This window comes from Heliconius melpomene, chromosome 17 (assembly GCF_056956725.1).
Source record: "Heliconius melpomene rosina isolate 202511_hmr_F chromosome 17, ASM5695672v1, whole genome shotgun sequence".
Taxonomy (NCBI): domain Eukaryota; kingdom Metazoa; phylum Arthropoda; class Insecta; order Lepidoptera; family Nymphalidae; genus Heliconius; species Heliconius melpomene.
The window spans coordinates 6,882,908-6,901,217 of NC_140405.1; the positions used below are offsets into that span (position 1 = coordinate 6,882,908).

An 18,310-nucleotide genomic window follows, 5' to 3' on the forward strand; every position below is an offset into this window, starting at 1 on the left:
TTTCAAGATCAGTTATTTACATATAATTTACCTTTTGGCTAAGAGGTTAATGCTTTTGGCTAAAATGTTCAAATAAACACAAAATAGGAAATCTATCAAACTGCAAATGAAATTTCAACACTGTAACATTATTAACTTATTGAGAAAAACTATTTTTTTTAAGTTTGATAAAAGATACATTGAAACTAATTTTGTCAAGTTTTATGACAACGCAGGCAAAGACAGGTAGGTCAAAGACATTTAAATTACACAGTATTATTTATCTGTACTATATTACCGCTTCTGGCACCACAGTTTCATGCTAGAATGTCAAAAATGGCATTTATGTCTATGCCCTTATGTCATTTCGTTTGTCATCATGGCATGCCTATCACTGCGTTAAATGTTCGTTGTTGCAATGATTTTTTTAGTTTTTGGCTTTTGTATTTTGAATTTAGCAAAAGGCACTTCTTAATACCAATCTTTACATACCTTGCATTTATTTTTAAGTTCGTTATCAATTAAGAAATAAGCGTTGTTTATTGACATTATTTATTTACAAGCGTTGCCTAATCGGATATCGTAACTACCAAGTTTACGTATATTTTACATTTAGTTTACAAAACTCGACGTCACTTAACAAGGTTTTTTTGTCTTCAGAAAGTTGATAATCAGCAGAAGGTACACTAATTTCTAAACCCGAATCTGAACAAAATGTCCAAACAAAAAGTACAATGCTTAATATAGTATTTTATTTATTTTAGATGCCAGCAGCTAGTTTTGGTGGTCTATCGTCCTTACCAACAAATGGTGATTGTGGCATTAAAGACGTATGGAATCACAATCTGCATGAAGAATTTCAAAAAATCAGACAGGTAAAAATATATATGTATATAATATATTTGTATTGATGTAATTTCATATTATCTTATAAAATTGTTAAAAAATGTTGAAATGAATTGTTAAGCATTATTAAGAATTTAACTGACAAATAGGTTGTACAAAAGTATCACTGGGTAGCAATGGATACAGAGTTTCCTGGTGTAGTTGCCAGACCCATTGGAGAATTCAGATCCACAGCTGACTATCAATATCAACTTCTCAGGTAATTATTTTGAAGCTTTATTAAAATCACTACTGTTTATTTGTGAGGAGAAACTACTTACTGTAATAAAGATTAACAATGTCAATAAAAATATGACTTTCAGATGTAATGTAGACTTGTTGAGAATAATACAACTTGGCCTCACTTTTATGGATGAAAATGGTAAGACTCCCCCTGGATACACTACATGGCAGTTCAACTTTAAATTCAACTTGCAGTAAGTTACTGTTTCACCAGAAAACAAAAAATAAACAATAAAAAAATATTTTCTTATTGTATATAATTATGAATAATTTTAGGGAAGATATGTATGCACAAGATTCCATTGATTTATTACAAAACTCAGGATTACAATTTAGAAAGCATGAAGAAGATGGTATTGAACCTTTGGAATTTGCAGAACTGCTTATGTCATCTGGTAATCTTAACATTATTTTTATACATAGATAAAATTTTATTAAAGGAATACAGGTATTTTTTTTGTTTAAAGAAGAAATAAAAATATTTTTTTAAGAATATTTTTATGTAGTAAGCACAGTGTTAAAACACTGTTCTGATTTATGTTACAATTTAAGACATTGCATATTGAATGGAGAAACTTAACACTGCGCTTTGTCTTTACTAAAGCAGGGAAACGAAAATAATTAATAAATTTTACAGTGAAACATTGTCCTTCAGCACCACAATGGTCTCTAAGTTACAATAAAATAATTTGATGTCTCTTATAAAATATAAAGGCTTGTTTGCAATGAATGAATTGTCTATGAATAATAAGTTAGAATTAAATTTATGACAATATTTTATTATATTCTTTTTTTACAGGCTTGGTTCTTATGGACAATATAAAATGGTTAAGTTTCCATTCTGGATATGACTTTGGCTATCTCTTGAAGCTACTAACAGATCAAAATCTGCCACAAGATGAAAATGATTTCTTTGAAAGTCTGCGACTTTATTTTCCTACAGTATATGATGTAAAGGTAAATATAAACTTTTTTTTATCTTCACACTGTATCTTCCATATAGCTGGGCAGGTAGAAGAAACCTTATGTTAAGGCTTTTCCTTACCCCAATTTTTGAGACATTGCATGTGGAGTGGTGGATCTCAATGGTGCTGTTTGTCTTATTATGGAAGCAAGGAAATGAAAATAGTTAATTCCCATAAGTGGGAATTGAACTCACAATCTTTGTGAACTATCCAGAAGAACTTAATACTACTAAATACTTAAAAGATAATATGACATTAAGGCCATCTTGTGAAGGAGGCACCAAATTGAACTTTAAATTCTATGGTTCTTGGTTCAATTCCCACAAATATTTGTCTAGAACAGCATGACAAGAAAAGTATAACATATTTATGTATTTATGTTATGATATAAATATTTATATTTTTTTAACCAAATGCCCAATCACAATAATTAGTCCGATTGTTGCTGTACTTCAATTCTGACATGTACTTTCATAATTATAGGTCATAAATTTTAAAAGCAACAACTGCATATAATTGTAAACTTATTTATTTACAGTATTTGATGAAGCTTTGCAAGAACTTGAAAGGTGGCCTCCAAGAAGTAGCTGATCAGCTTGAATTACGACGAGTTGGTCCCCAACATCAAGCCGGATCCGATTCACATCTTACAGGAATGGCCTTTTTTAAAATTAAAGAGGTATATATTACGTTGGATTTGTAAATTGCATAATGGAATAGATTGATAATAGACTTGCTATATTGATAATTTAAACAGCTTCACACTTTTTCCCCAAGACAGGGTATACAATATGTTAAGTAACTAGGAATCGTCCTAGAGGCTAAAGCTCTTGGATGGTTACCAAGAAAGCTCAGTTATAAGTAGTCCATTTTTATATGTTCTCTAAAATATATGTCAATAATACTTAAAATTGTAACATTTCTTTTTTAATTTTAATATTCACATTGCACTTTTATTTTTAGATATTTTTTGATGACAACATTGAAAGTTCAAGTGGACATTTGTATGGTTTGGGAGCCCCATTCTCAGTAAATACAAATAACTTTCAAGACAATGGTGAAAATGGAAATTCTTCCTGATCTGAACCGGTGTGTGTGACGAGACTCACGCCACAACAACAAGTTTTCCATCTTACAGAGTGAAAATAAAGTTTAAAATCAAATAAATTTACAATTGACATTGCTAGCATTGGATGAGAACAGCTCAGAAAAAACTATACCATTTTTTATTATGAATTTAAGATTTACTTATCATTTTAAAACTTGTACACACTTTATAACAAAGGCAAATATTATTGCACAACATGTTTTTATACAAATTTGTCTTATATCATCACTTTCAACTTTACACATAAATAATTGTTAACCCCTTAATTGTGTACTGAAAAACATTTTGTCACCGTACAAATCATGCTAAATCTAATCCCTAAACAGGCAAATGTATCAACCTAAATAGTATTATCTAGTAGGATATTAGAAATTTAGAACTGCAATCATAAAATAAATGTATTTTGATTTTTTAAAATATTTTAATTGAGTGAAAAATGAAGTTTGCTTGTATAAATGTATCTTGCGTACCATTTTTATTTTTATGCATATTATATTTCCTAGTATTTTATCTTTTATTTGACATTTACATATATCATATTCATTATTATTAAATAGATTATGGTTAGATTAACTTGATAGCTGTCACTTATTCCACAGCATATGTTTTACTTTTATTAGGATGATTATTTTATGCAACGTAATAAATAATAATTATTTTATATTAAGGTCATCAATTTATTTTACATATAATTTGTGATAACAATCTTTTGATGTTTATAATTTATGACATTCAACAAAAATTGTAATTAGTATATTTAATTAAGTTATACATATTTTACGCTCTTAATAGATACTTTTAAAATATACTCTGGTCTTTTTTTTCGATATAAGATACCTATTGACGGCTAAGTACCAATACCTCCTAACTGACATTTTAAACAAATTATCTTTTTTTTTTCATTTTAAATGCATATCTACTTACTGACTATTAAAATATATATGAACTTAATATAATTCAATTTTTAATAAAATTTTGGCTTAGTCAAAAGGTCAGTTAGGAGGTATTGATACTTCGCCGTCGCTATATGATTTAGATTAATTTAACATCTTTTAATCAAGAATCAATTAGTCAACAATCCATATCTCCAGCATGTCGATCATCCAAAGATTGCAAAATTAAACTGTACACACGTTGTACAAAATTCTTTGGTTTCAAGAATGCGGAAATCAAGATTTTTAAAAATGAAAACTGAACATAAAGCAGATGGTAGTTTTATGTTCAGTTAATTACTATTACTAAGCAATTATGCTTTCCGGGATCCTTTTACTAACTAAACAAGTTCGGAATTATTCTAATAGTGTCGCCATTATAATACATTCTAGAAATAAATATTAGGCTGAAAGCTGAAATCTTTTAGCATATTATAAAGAGATTTATCCACTCCTAAGTCCTAGAGTTAGGACTTTAGGATTCTCTAGGATTTCTACTTTCATGGTACGAATGTCGAACGAGTCAAAATTCTACTGCAAATAATAAAACTATATATTGATATTTATTATTATAATTTATCCTTTTATCCTATTAACAAGTAACTAAAGTATTAAATAAATGATCATAAATTCACAAAACGAGAAAAAATGTTGGTGTTTTACTTCGATAGTAATGCCATATGACGTCGACTATAAAACCGATGTTGCGAGTCTGCAGTTTATAATCTATGAATGAATGATTAATTAATTGTAAATAATCTATGGCATCGTAGTAAAAAATATGACAAGATTAAGGCAGGTAGGTACATTTTGTCAAATTTTTAAAATATAAAGTGCCGGTCTGTGTATTGGCTAACAATAATTTAAAGCAAATACAAAACAATAAAATAACAAGATTCAAGTATTTACTAGATAATTTAAGTTCATATATGGTCATAAAAATATAAATATGGCTTTACAGATGCCGGCTGTTAATTTTGATTTAATTACTCTTAAATCCAATAAAGACGATAATGTTATAAAAAATGTATGGAATCACAACTTACATGAAGAATTTCATGTAATTAGACAGGTATGCCAGCAATGTCTGAGTTAGACTTATGGATTTTTTTATAATTAATGTTTTATACACAACTTGAAAAATATATTTTAAGATGAATTTATTATACTTTTGAATACATAGGTAGTGCAAAAGTACCAATGGGTAGCTATGGACACAGAGTTCCCTGGTGTTGTAGCACGGCCGATTGGAGAATTTAGATCTACAGCTGATTACCAATATCAACTGTTAAGGTAAATTGGTATCAACATACTTTTATTTTTGCTATAATAATATTTTTTATATAATTTTATAATATTTACTTATTACTTATGCAAAACTGTTTTTTTTTTAGGTGTAATGTGGACCTGCTTAGAATAATACAATTAGGTCTTACATTCATGGATGAGAATGGTAAAACTCCTCCTGGTTGTACTACATGGCAATTTAATTTTAAGTTTAATCTACAGTAAGTATTAATTAAGCTTCTATATTTATTTTAGATATTCATATATGGGTATTTTATTTATTTCCTTCAAGACAAATCAATATATTTTTATAAGATCTCTTGTTAACAGGGAAGACATGTATGCTCAGGACTCAATAGACTTATTGCAAAATTCAGGACTTCAATTCAGAGAGCATGAGGAACATGGTATAGAGCCTATAGAATTTGCCGAACTTCTCATGTCCTCAGGTAAAGATATTTTAAGAATTAATAAGTGGAATTTTCAATTAGCTCCTATTTCTATTATACAAATTTATCTCAATTCAAAAAAGTATGCAAATATTTCTTTAAGATTTTCTTATGATATTACTATGTAATAATATCATGTAATGGAATTTTCATAATATGTTTTAAAAAGTGATGTCATTTTCTATTTCAGGTATTGTGTTAATGGACAATATTAATTGGTTAAGTTTTCATTCTGGTTATGATTTTGGATATTTGCTGAAACTTTTAACGGATCAAAATTTGCCTCAAGAAGAAAGTGACTTCTTTGAAAGCCTAAGATTATATTTTCCTACAGTATATGATGTTAAAGTAAGTTAATAGCGCTATATATTAAGATTTTTAAGATCTAGATATTTTGATGGTTATTTGTGTTTTTCGACCAATGCAAATATATTGACTTGTTATTACAAAGTTAATTATCTTTTTTGTTATTTATTAACCTATTTTATTAAGTAATTGATATTGTTTCATATCTTGGATAAATTCCTTGATTTTTAACATTTACCACTTCTGGTGCCTAAATATTTAATTAATGTTGGGCAATACATTTTCTTACTATAAAATTATATCTACAGTACCTTATGAAATTGTGCAAAAATCTCAAAGGTGGACTTCAAGAGGTAGCCGATCAGTTGGAACTCAGAAGGGTGGGCCCGCAACATCAGGCTGGTTCTGATTCTCATTTAACTGGTATGGCTTTCTTCAAAATAAAGGAAGTAAGTGAACCCTTTGCCATAAATTAGTATTAAAGATAAAATAAACATATTATGATAAACTTACTGTGAAACTCCAAATAGTTTCACAGTAAGTTTAATATATAATATTTGTGTTTTTTTTTTTATAAGATAAAAAATGTGATACCATTTGTTTATTTGTAATTAATTTCTAACACTTGTTATACCTATAAACAGTCCAGTATTTTTTAGAGCTTTGTTTAAATTGGTGATCACAATTCACAACCAATTTAAGCAATATGTATTTATAGTTTTTTTTACTATAACTAAGTAAATAAGACTTTAAAACATATATAATATCACCTAATGGTGTATATTATAATTAATATGTAGTCTAAAATGTAATGAATCCATGCTATATAATGACCATTTTGTTCTTTTGAAGAGAACTTTATTTTTTTAGGAAGTTAGTGTACAAAAAATATCTACAGGAATTCTTGTTGGATAAATTAGAAACAAATAATAAAACCGTTTGTATTTCAACAGATTTTTTTTGATGGAAACATAGAAAGTACTAGTGGACACCTCTATGGCTTAGGAGCACCATGCTCCCCCAATGCAAGTACTATGCAAGAATGTATCGAAAATGGTAATTCTCCATAATAAAGAAAATGTGGAAAGTTTAACAGAATATATATATATAATCGGCGCCACCGAGTGTTCAATTTTTTTATTGAGCAGTTAATACTGTGATTTCAAGTACCTGAAAAGCCAGGTTTAAGTTTATATGACATATGAAGATAATATAAAATAAGCAAATCGAAATATCATTTAGATTGTGTTTAAGTTGAAACGGCGCACGTTCGATAGCAGCTATAAAACTTGTGCAATAAATAAAATAATGTTTTTATTTATCAGAACTTTCATTTATTGTTCCACAGTTATATCAAATTTATTGAATTACAACTTAGACTGGGAATGTTATCTAGTAAGTCACAGCTTTGATTATATACTTGTCTACTTGAGCATTTGAGGATTAATACTAAATAAAAATTCAAATTTTCGGAATTGTCCAAAAACCTAATGCTTGCTATTATACATATAAATATTTCCAAAAACAGTTTTATTATGTTAACAGTTCCAAAAATGCAAAAAGATAATCTCAATTGGTTCCATATAAATTAAGTAACCAGTATATAATCAAAGACATTAAGATATAATACTCGAGGTAAACACTTAGATGACAAATCACCATAAATAGACATCAATAGAAATGTGGACATCAATAAATATGTATTAGCTATTAGTTTCCGACCGCGGCCGATCTTGTGACTCTGGCCATCGGCAGGGGGACCCACTTTCATTTCTTCTTCTTTTTATTTTTCTGTGCGGTGTCAGGGGTGCCATCAGTCTTACGTTTGCCGGCGTTGGTGCCCTTGCCTGTTGCATTTCCTGGTGTATTTTGATTAGCGTTTCCGCTTTTCTTTTTCTTCTCAGCTCTTTCTTTTTCTTCTAATTCTTGATTCTCTCTCTCTATTAATGTTATAAGAGTATTGCACCTGCAAATATAATGTCAATTATATTAAATAGTTATGGAAATTAAATTAAATTTTTGATCAGGTCAGTTGAGCAAAGATTTGATGACCACTCAGAGAAATGATTATATTTAAATTATTTTTATTTAACCACTGGTACACGAAGCGCGACGCTGTGTTCTGCCACTTAACATGCAATGCTTCGAAAATTGGGCGGCAAGTAAGGTGTGTAAACACTAAGTTCCTTTGGTCTATCCTGGTCTATGTGGGGCATGGTATGAAGCTAAAATTTTTTTTTAAGCGATGCACAATTTTATAAGTTTTAAAAAAATAGTTTTTATGACCTCCGTTGAAGTTCTATCGCGGTTCGTGACTTCAGGAACCAGTCGAAACGGAACTGCGGCGCCATATGTACTGCAGCGCGGAGCTCTTCATACACGTTTTCTTTATCGAAGCCGAGTTTATGCAGCATGCACACTAAGAACCTACAATAAAATTCAAATTCAAAATATTCTTTATTCAAATAAACTTTATAAGCACTTTTGAATCGTCGAATGTACATGTCAACAAAAAGCTACCAAAAACAAAGAAAATATAAATAGGTTGTCCTGGAATATATTTTTAACATGCATTTTCTTTTCAAAATCTTCTAGTAAAAAATTAATTAAAAAAAATTAACTAAGTTCGTCTAAAAAATGAAATACAATAAAAATATAAGTAGAGTACAGCTACAGTACAGCAGTTAGATTTTCCGAATTATTATGTATTGTTGAATCGGCAAAAAAACATCAAAAGTAAGGAAAAATTCTAAAATTAAGTTGTGCAACCATCTATAGATAACTCTAAGGGGGCCATGACTCGTCGACCGTACTTTATAAGATTTTTTTATTTAAAAAATAATCAATTGTATAATAAACCAATGATAAAGTAAAATACCTGTCTTCTTCCTCTACATAATTCTTTCCCTTGTTAGTTCCGTATGAGATTCGGAGTTGATGGAAGGGTGCTCGGTAGCGCGCCATCTTAGCGTCCAGCGCTTTCTTAATGGAGGCCCGCCGCTGTATCTTAGCTTCTCCTCTCTCTATTTGACCCATTATTCTATCTATATCTTGTAATTCGTGACATCTTTCCCAAAACACAGCTGAATATTCCATTACCTTTAAATAATTTATTATGTTTATACAAATTAATATTATATTTATTAACATATATACAAGTGGAAGCGTCAGCGCTTCTTTTACGCAAATAGCATATACGGTAAATATTTGAAACCCATAACTAAAGAAATTAATCAAAATACTTCAACAGTTTAGACATAGGATTTCTTTTCATTTCATGATGTTTACTTATACCTGTATTTCGTGTTACGCAGTTACACATAGATACCAAGAACCTAAAAATACATACTACTACAAAAATACTACTAAAGGTTAAAGAACATTTTTTAGAAAATTTTATTATTTATTTTGTATGAAAAATTTTTGGGAAAAAATATATATTTTAAATTTTATTAGGCTTTTATAGAGCAATTAAAACTGTGTTTAAAACTGTGTTCATTTAAAGCGGTGCTAACAAAAACACTATTTTTTACATTCACGTTCAACCTAGTGCTACGACACCGTTCCGCATTTTCATTATCTATTTCATGTTGAGAAGAGGAGCCCAATGTCGCGCTACGTCGAGTACCAGGACGAGAAAATAAAATACATCTAATGTAATTTATTTAATAATGAATGGTCTGCGAAAAACATTATTCAGTTATATAGTTAGAATCTCGTGTAAAATTTACGCAGATTGAGTTCGTTCTATCTGTATGAAGTATCTATGCATAATTATAATTACCTCTTCAGGTGTTTTTCCTTCAACATCTTTTGCTATGTTTTCTATATCATCTCTGCCATATTTTTCATTTGCTTTGATGAACTGATTAAAATCTCGTTTAGTCCAATTAGTGAATCCTGTTTAAAATAACACAAAATAAATATTTATTATTTGCAGGGGCAAAAGTCTGAGTCACGATCAAACACGATTGATTGAGCGGTCGATCCCCACTCGACGAAATGAAATATTTATTTAAATTTCCATTGTTTCGCTTTGGTGTGGAGGCACAACTCGACGTTGAATTCCGCCACTCAACACGTAGCTCATGGTCTAACTCTGATAATAATTAATTTTACTCTTACCTCTAAGAGGTCTAATATCTTTGCTTCGGTAACAAGACAAAGTACGGCAATTTTCAAGGCATAACGTGATATGATACTCACTATCATAATTTAACATCGCGCTTTATTTTATTTACCAGAACAAGGAAATGAAAATAGTAAATACTTTATTCCATCGAGTGGGAATCGAACCCACGGCCGTCACTTACAACGTTATACCGGCCTATTTAACAAGTTTAATTATTCATATTAGACCCTTAATACCTTGTGTCAGCAATTGTTCTTTTTCCTGTATCTCTTCCTCACTGAGGGCTTCAGCGTCATCGATCTTACGTTGTTCCTCCCTTTGTATTTTAGCTGCATCGGGACCCAACTCAGGATTACGTGGCACCTTATATCTAATTTAAAAAAAAAACTAAAATTGCATCATTTGTTTTACACATATTGTAAACCACAGCCACTGCTAGTGGTTTATCACTAGCTAAACAGATTGCCGCGGCTAAATTTACATAATATTTTTCCAAACACAAGTTAAAAATAATAAATTTACATTCATTCTTTTACAACTAATTTCAATAAGCCATATATAAATATAACATGACATCGGCTTACAGTGTAAATTTGCTAACAACAGGACACAAAAAATGTCAATAAATTGATTTATATTCTCTATAACACGAAACAAAGTAAAGGTCCATTTTCGGTTATTTTTTACATTTTCGAATGGTATATATAAAAGACAGAATAAGAGAGAAAGATCTGTCTGATTACCCCGCTGGGGGTAAACCGTGAAGTTAAATATTTGAAAATATAAACATGTAACCATTTAATATGTATATTAACTTATACCGTTGATACTAAGACCGTCGTAACGCAGCGGTACAGCGTCTGAATGTTACAGCGATGATTGTGGATTCCATCGCAATAAATTATTTTCATTTCCTCGCTTTCGTGACAAGACATAAACGCAGCGTCGAGTCCAACTACTTAACACGCAATGTCTCTAAAATTGGGTGGAAATTTTAAGTATTAATATTTATTCCCCTAAGCGTGAAGCTCATGTTGTTATTAAGTGACAATAAAATATTTACCCAAGTGTTTTTCGATAGTGGTAAATCTCTTGGTCCAAAAGTTCGAAGAGTCTCGGTGGAAAGAATTGAAAATCTTGAACGATTGGCTGTTTCGGAGGCCTCGGAGCCTAATTGGAAAAATAAAATTGAAATAACAAATAATTTAAAATAATATATATTTTTTTACAATAAAAAGTTAAAACATATATAATGATGAGCTTATGTAAAAACATTATCAAATAACAAATCAATATTGCTTTGAAAGAAATATTTATAATAATGAAGAATGAATTATTCATAACAGAAAACACACACAGCAACAATTTTACAAAAAAAATCTAAATTGCTTATGCCAAGCTCCTTTAATCTACATTTCAAAAATTTAAAAAACCTAACACTCAATATAAATTACAATCAAAATAAGCAGGCCGTCGTGGGGTAAAGAAACAAGCGTATGAGTGAAACACTACTGTTGTGGTTTCAATTTCCACTCGGGGGGAATGAAATATTTATTTATTTTTTCATTTTCTCACTTTAGCAACAAGGCAAAGCGAATCCAGTACCACCACTCAGCACACAATGCAACTAGGTTCCATCTTCTTACTTTATGTGCGGGAAACAGCATGAAACTAAAAAAAACTGACAAACAAAATACCATTCCAATTAATATATAATTCTCTTTACACATTACCTGTACCTTGGGCGCCTTGGGCTCCGACACTCGCAGCGCCTCGCGGAAGTACGCGTCCACGGCATAGTTGGCTTTACGCTCCCGCTTAGGTGGCTCTATCCAACTACCGACTGGTATTATCTTCTGTTTCTCCCTGTAATCCTCACCTGGTGAGATAATTAATGTTAGTTTTTTTTGGTTCTGGTGTTATGTCCGGGTCTACAGTCCCTTGGAACTCAACGCTAAGCTTTTGCCTTAGTGCTAGAGCGAAGAAACGAAAATATTAATCTATATATATAAAAGGACTTGTTTCACTGACTGAGGTAAGACGTACACACATCCGTAACCGTTGATGGTAGAAACGTGAAAATAGATGTGAATTTTTATAATCTGGACATCTACTAAGGGATTTTGAAAGATTTTAACCCTAAAGGGATGAAATAGGGGTTGCAATTTTTATAAAATTTGAAATTTAGACTCTTAAAAATATTTCATTGAACACGTGTTTCGTGGTTTATTATAATTCACCCCCTAAGGGTGCAAACAAGGGGTTGAAAGTTCGTATGGAAAAATCTTTAAAACACCATCGATTTTTATAAACTTTGAAATTTAGACTCTTAAAAATATTTCATTGAACACGTGATTCATAGTTTATTAGAATTCACCCCTGAGGGTCCAAATAAGCGCGTCTGCTAGTAAAAGGACGCGCACAGTTTCGCCTGCTTCGATCGAAAATTGTGGATCGAACCCACCGTCCGTTATTAATAGTCATGCCCTTGTGCCCCTCCGTCACAACGGCCTCTACCACTAAAGTTGTATTCAAACCTTCAAATTGGTAAACAGAATCGGTGGTAGCTCCTGGAGTGTCCATTGAGAAAGCACGCAGCGACGACTCGCCTAAACTTTCCAATTTTTGTTTTAACTCCTCTGTCTGTAATTATAATTAATACAATGTTTAAAATAAATACTATTCAAAAAATTTTATATAATGATACATAAGTGTTAAAGGTATAATAATAAATATTTATACTCTGTACAAACATAATTTTTTAAGCTTTACAACTGCTTGCTACCCAAATTTGGAGACATTGCGTGTAGAGCGGTGGAACCTCTCGGCAGTCTTTAATGTATAATTAAAAAACATTTTTTTTATTAAAACAGTGCACATACCTTAGTCTCCCCTTTGGCAAGAATAGAATCAATATCCTCATCAGTGATCTCAGAGTCTTTAGAAGAGAACACGTGGTTTGCGCCATGGCGGATCATGTTCAACATTTCATCCTTATTTAGTTGATTTTTAATATCAACAAGGCGCCCCGACTGTATCACGAGTTTGTCCAAGCGAAGTTTCACTTCTGCGCGCTCTACAATCTTTTCTTCCACTGTATTTTCTGTTATTAAACGGAATACTCGCACCTGTAATTAATTTTAAATTTATAATTCTATGAAGCTTATTTACGCCGTTTAGGTGTAGTTGAGATTTATAATAATGAAGGCTGTAAATTTGAATCTTGGTGTATATTCTTTAAGTGTCACTTACTAAGGAAAGAAAATAATAAACAAAATTAAGTAAACTTATATTATTTTTTAACTTATTTTTTGTAAATACGTAAATATTTCTTTGCGTTCTCTCACATTGGGGAATCCATTAAGTTGAAAGAAAGTAATATAATAAAATTACTAGTTGCTTTAATATTATTTTGTCTTTTACAATTTGTACAAGGTACAAGACAAAATAATTTTTCTTTTGAAAAACTTAATGAAATACAATCAGTTAAATTACCTGCTTCATTTGTCCAATACGATGGGCTCTGTCCATAGCTTGTAAATCCATTTGTGGATTCCAATCTGAATCGTAAATAATGACTACATCGGCTGACGTCAAGTTAATACCTAGACCTCCAGCCCTTGTTGACAACATGAAGACAAATTTCTCACTGCCCTCGGCATTATATTCTTCTATTTGCCTGTTCCTGTCTTCGTGTGGTGTTTGACCATCTAGACGACAATACTGAAAGTAACAATAAAAATATTATCTGTGTCAATTTTAAAAAACACTTTTAAAATACTATTTAGATTTATTAATACATATTTTAGTTAGTATTTGAGGCCGTCGTGGCGCAGCGGCGCAAGGGTATGACTGCAACTCAACGGTTGTGGTTTCGATCCCCACTCAAGGAAGTGAAATATTTATTTACGTTTGTATTTCCATTTCTTCGCTCTGGCTTCGAGGCAAAGCGCGGCGCTGAGTTCTGCCACTCAACACGCAATGCCTCCAATATTAGGCAAAAAGTGTGGAACGGAGTGTTTTAACACAAGGTTCCCTCTGCCTACCCTACTGTGTGCGGGATACAGCGTGAAGCTGATTTGATTTGATTTTTATTTAAAATGAAAAAGTGTTGTTTCACACTAAGGATCCACACCTGTTATATTATTTTTTTTATAAATATTTTCTTTAGTATTTATTATATTTATGTAGATATTGATTAGTATTAATTTGACAAAATAGAACACACCTTATACTGCCGCCATAGACAATAATCTTCCAAGATATCCAGCATCCTTGTCATCTGGGAGAAGATTAGTACCCTGGACTCTTGCTCCTGCAATTTCGGCAGAAGCTTATCAAGAATGGCCAGTTTTCCACAATTGTAGACTAAATGCTCATCAGTAGTATAGGGCGGGCCGGGTTCGGCGCCATCAAACAAGTATGGGTGGTTGCAACACTTGCGCAGCTGCATCAGTATGTTTTGTAAACGCATCTTTTCTACTTTACCAGCTCCATTCACTGTTGATAAGAAATAATTATAATATATACTTTTTTCACATGATATCACCCATATACAGGTACAATATTGTTGTAAGAAATATACTAATAAATAATATAATATAAATTATATATGTATTATGTTATAATACATAGTTTAATTATGATTCAACAATAAAAAAAATTAAAAGTTTTTTCTTACCGACATCAATATCCTTCATCAATACTTTTGTGTACCAATCTCTTTGCATTTTACTAAGACCAACGTACACCTTCAATTCCTTTTTGGGTTTTAATTTTTTTTCAACCTCTGCCTTTAGACGTCTCAGCAAAAAGGGTCTCAATACAGCATGTAACCGAGATACCAATTGATTATCACCCAAAGCCGCATTTGTGTTGAACCACGCATCAAAATCCTACAAAAATATAATTAAGTATAATAATTAATTTTAAGTACTTAGGTATAATATGTAAAAAAGAAAAACAAAACTATTTAAGTAATTACACCTATCCCCCGATTTACACGGTACTTTTTTTACACGTTTTCGCTTTTACACGGTTTTCCAAATAAGTTTTTTTTTGTTTTTATTGCACTCTACTAAATGATTTAATTTTCCATATTCGTAAATTTCAAGTGAGTGCATAATTTAGATTATTATAAATTAACAGCTGTGATTAAAGTAAAATTTAGAGAGAAAAATGCCAGAAATTTTGGAGAGAAATGATGGCAGGTACCAAATAGGTTTAATTGAAATAAAAAAATTAAAGCATTTTAATTTGAATAAAAATTAATTATTAAACTTTTGTTAAACAGTCTAGTTATGGTGAATTAAAACAACTGGTAGGTGGTGTACATCTAAAAGTATTGAAAAAACACAATTGTTAAATAGCAAAATTATGCATTTTCTGCAAATTTTTCGATTTACACGGTTTTGACTTGAAAATTTTAAATTTTCAATTTACATGTTTATCTCAGGAACGTTTCTACCGTGTAAATCGGGGGATAGGTGTACTAAAATAAAAATATATACTTACATCTGAACTATTAAAAACATCAGGTAATAAAAAGTTTAATAATGCCCACAATTCATGGAGATTGTTCTGCAATGGAGTTCCTGTCAATAGAAGCCTATTCATACTTTTAAACTCACGTAAGAGTTCAGATAATTTTGATTTCTCATTTTTGATACGATGAGCCTCATCTATGACCATATAACGCCAATTAAACTTCTTAAATACTGACTTTTCCCTTATAATCATTTCATAGGATGTAATACATACATCCCAATTGCCTGGCATCAAAGTCTCCCTTATGAATATATTCTGAAATTAACAGGTTTGCACTAAGTGGTTACATGTTATAATTAAAACAATCTTTATGTTCAGTCCTCTATATCATTTTATCATATACACTCTACATTTTTTTTTGTAATAAGCAAAACTTTTAGAGCTGATTATGAAACAGCTTTTAACATGCAGCATTCCCTGGAGCTTAGATCATTAGTATCAAAGACATAATTATGTATTACATTAAGAAACAAAGTAACTAAAAAAAACAATGGTTTGTGTAAAATGAAATGGAATAATTTTATAAGCGAAAACTAACATTTAACTTTAAGAAAACAAATAGGTGCATAAGTATAATAAAATCTCACCCTGGATTCTTGATCACCAATAAGACACACTGCTCTCACAGTTGGACACCATTTTTTAAACTCATTCATCCAATTTGTAAGAGTGGACTTTGGCACTATGACAATATGTGGGCCAGGAACATTTCTATGATTAAAAGTAAATTTATCAACAGTTGATAAAACATACCATAAAAACACATACATACACAGGGGTGTAACTCGATTGACAGACAATGGTGGAGGAAAAAATTATGAATGCAGATACATATAATGCTGTGACTGTATTGGCCATCTTTGTTCAAGAATGTAATTTTTTTCAAAAAATCACAAATATCCAAATATCTGCTGAACCAACAAAAATCACTGAATATACATGGGGGTTATATAGATATATAGATCCCAAGGTTACCATTGATCTGTCTATCAAGTTACAATCTGCGTAACTAACATTAATTTGGAAATCTATTAACTTACTTAAAATGTTTCATGTAACCCAAAAGTGAAATAGTCTGTAATGTCTTCCCTAAGCCCATTTCATCTGCTAGGATACCATTTATCCCATTTTCATATAATGAAATCATCCAATTCAACCCTCGTACTTGGTAATCTCTCATTTCACCATTTTTAACATATGGTGGAGATGATTCAAAACGAAATATTGTTTTCTGTTTAGTATTAGTTTCTGCAAGCAGTTCTTCATCTTCTTCTTGTTCTGTCTTTCGATGACGATGACTACAAGATGGCAATATATGTTTTTAATATTTTTAAATGCTATTATCTTATGAGAGAAATATATTTTGTTGGAAAACATGAAAATATAATTATAAAATAATATTAACAAAATTTGAATTAAAGTTGAAGTTCACATAGAATAACTTTTTCAAATAATGTATTTTATTTATGTTTTTCACACCCCATAATTGGCAAACAATGTGGTTACATATATTTAGTCCACTTTCTACATATTGACTAATGTTGTTTACATTCAACCACCATGACAATAAGTATATGGTAGTTTATTAAAATTATAAAAATTGTATTAAATATTAAGTATTAAGTTTTTGTTTTAAAACATAAAACAATGGGTATATGAGATGCAACAAAAATAAAGAAAAAGTTTTTCTTAGGAATAATAATTTCATATATTGTAAGAAGTTTTAAAAATATTAGAGTGGCTTCTTGCTTTTCCTCCATATTGAAGTAGACAGAACTAGTATCAAGGCACTTCATTCTTCAATTTTAATCAGAATACTTTTCTCTTTTTTTATGGAAGATAAGGCAAACAAGCGTAAGGGTTATATGATGGTGAATGATCACCACAAAATGAGCTGCAGGTGTTTTGCAATATGTACTTACTCTCCAGCACCTGGCTCAGGTTCTTTGTTCTTTCGTGGTCTTCCAGCTTTAGGTTTTGGAGGACTGCTACCGGATTTAGGAGTGTTCGTCATAAAGTGAGAAAAAATTTCAGTCTGTTTCAGTAAAAAATCAAATCTTTTGGAACGGTCAGTTTCAATTTTGCTTTCAAAGTCGCCTTCTTTTCCTCTTGAAGATGGTGTATCGCTTGAAGAGCCATTCTAGCAGTAAACATTAGTAAATAAGTGTTCCATTTAAAAAGGCATTACTACAACGTTATTTACAGCTTATTAATGTAACTTACAGAATTCTCACCCACATCTGCAGCGTCCATCGGTTCTTCTGGTTGTGACATTGTAAGATAATATTTCACTAAATATTTAATACAAAAGGCAAAATATGTCTAAATTATAATTGACACATAGTATATGTTAACTTAAGAAATAACATTCACATTAGCATAGATATCTATAAACATTACTCGACATTAACCACACACAATAAACAGCACCTGTACCGGGCGCGAAAATAAAATGAATCTTATTGACCGATCCGATG

The 18,310-nt window shown here is 30.7% G+C and overlaps 3 protein-coding genes across 5 annotated transcripts; 2 read left to right on the forward strand and 1 right to left on the reverse strand.

Annotated features, from left to right (window-relative positions):
• The first annotated feature begins 340 nt into the window (after window positions 1-340).
• LOC146530043 (CCR4-NOT transcription complex subunit 7-like) lies at window positions 341-3,988 on the forward strand. The gene is made up of 8 exons (XM_085200631.1): window positions 341-660; window positions 744-854; window positions 975-1,084; window positions 1,188-1,301; window positions 1,384-1,502; window positions 1,907-2,064; window positions 2,611-2,751; window positions 3,036-3,988. The coding sequence occupies exons 2-8, from the start codon at window positions 744-746 to the stop codon at window positions 3,150-3,152; spliced, it is 870 nt and encodes a 289-aa protein (XP_085056757.1). The 5' UTR covers window positions 341-660; the 3' UTR covers window positions 3,153-3,988.
• Window positions 3,989-4,811: 823 nt separating this feature from the next.
• LOC146530044 (CCR4-NOT transcription complex subunit 7-like) lies at window positions 4,812-7,475 on the forward strand. Of its 2 annotated transcripts, none has more exons than XM_085200181.1 (8): window positions 4,812-4,911; window positions 5,074-5,184; window positions 5,296-5,405; window positions 5,507-5,620; window positions 5,715-5,848; window positions 6,039-6,196; window positions 6,463-6,603; window positions 7,108-7,475. In XM_085200181.1, exons 1-8 carry the CDS (start codon window positions 4,894-4,896, stop codon window positions 7,222-7,224), a joined length of 903 nt encoding a protein of 300 aa, XP_085056307.1. In that variant the 5' UTR covers window positions 4,812-4,893; the 3' UTR covers window positions 7,225-7,475. The 2 variants fall into 2 exon arrangements, with proteins under 2 accessions (XP_085056307.1, XP_085056308.1); XM_085200182.1 differs by having other exon boundaries at window positions 5,730-5,848.
• On the reverse strand, window positions 7,466-18,310 carry Iswi (nucleosome-remodeling ATPase imitation SWI). Of its 2 annotated transcripts, none has more exons than XM_085200176.1 (17): window positions 18,057-18,310; window positions 17,756-17,973; window positions 16,874-17,131; window positions 16,421-16,544; window positions 15,801-16,088; window positions 14,968-15,181; window positions 14,515-14,786; window positions 13,782-14,009; window positions 13,169-13,414; window positions 12,824-12,929; window positions 12,026-12,165; window positions 11,350-11,456; window positions 10,523-10,656; window positions 9,939-10,054; window positions 9,033-9,253; window positions 8,441-8,581; window positions 7,466-8,120 (listed from the first exon to the last, which is right to left on the reverse strand). In XM_085200176.1, exons 1-17 carry the CDS (start codon window positions 18,105-18,107, stop codon window positions 7,922-7,924), a joined length of 3,063 nt encoding a protein of 1,020 aa, XP_085056302.1. In that variant the 5' UTR covers window positions 18,108-18,310; the 3' UTR covers window positions 7,466-7,921. The 2 variants fall into 2 exon arrangements, with proteins under 2 accessions (XP_085056302.1, XP_085056301.1); XM_085200175.1 differs by having other exon boundaries at window positions 12,020-12,165; window positions 18,057-18,308.

What these genes read in the sequence shown, in the direction of transcription:
- LOC146530044 (XM_085200181.1), top strand. An exon ending in TACCAATATCAACTGTTAAG is followed by an intron (nt 5,406 to 5,506) that starts GTAAATTGGTAT and finishes TTTTTTTTTTAG; the next exon opens with GTGTAATGTGGACCTGCTTA. An exon ending in CGAACTTCTCATGTCCTCAG is followed by an intron (nt 5,849 to 6,038) that starts GTAAAGATATTT and finishes TTTCTATTTCAG; the next exon opens with GTATTGTGTTAATGGACAAT.
- LOC146530043 (XM_085200631.1), top strand. Translation starts at nt 744, where the DNA reads ATGCCAGCAGCTAGTTTTGGTGGTCTATCGTCCTTACCAACAAATGGT. An exon ending in AATTTCAAAAAATCAGACAG is followed by an intron (nt 855 to 974) that starts GTAAAAATATAT and finishes ACTGACAAATAG; the next exon opens with GTTGTACAAAAGTATCACTG. An exon ending in AACTTTAAATTCAACTTGCA is followed by an intron (nt 1,302 to 1,383) that starts GTAAGTTACTGT and finishes GAATAATTTTAG; the next exon opens with GGAAGATATGTATGCACAAG.
- Iswi (XM_085200175.1), bottom strand. Translation starts at nt 18,107, where the DNA reads ATGTCACAACCAGAAGAACCGATGGACGCTGCAGATGTGGGTGAGAAT. An exon ending in TTGCCAAAGGGGAGACTAAG is followed by an intron (nt 12,930 to 13,168) that starts GTATGTGCACTG and finishes TTATAATTACAG; the next exon opens with ACAGAGGAGTTAAAACAAAA. An exon ending in TATGTAGAGGAAGAAGACAG is followed by an intron (nt 8,582 to 9,032) that starts GTATTTTACTTT and finishes ATTTTATTGTAG; the next exon opens with GTTCTTAGTGTGCATGCTGC.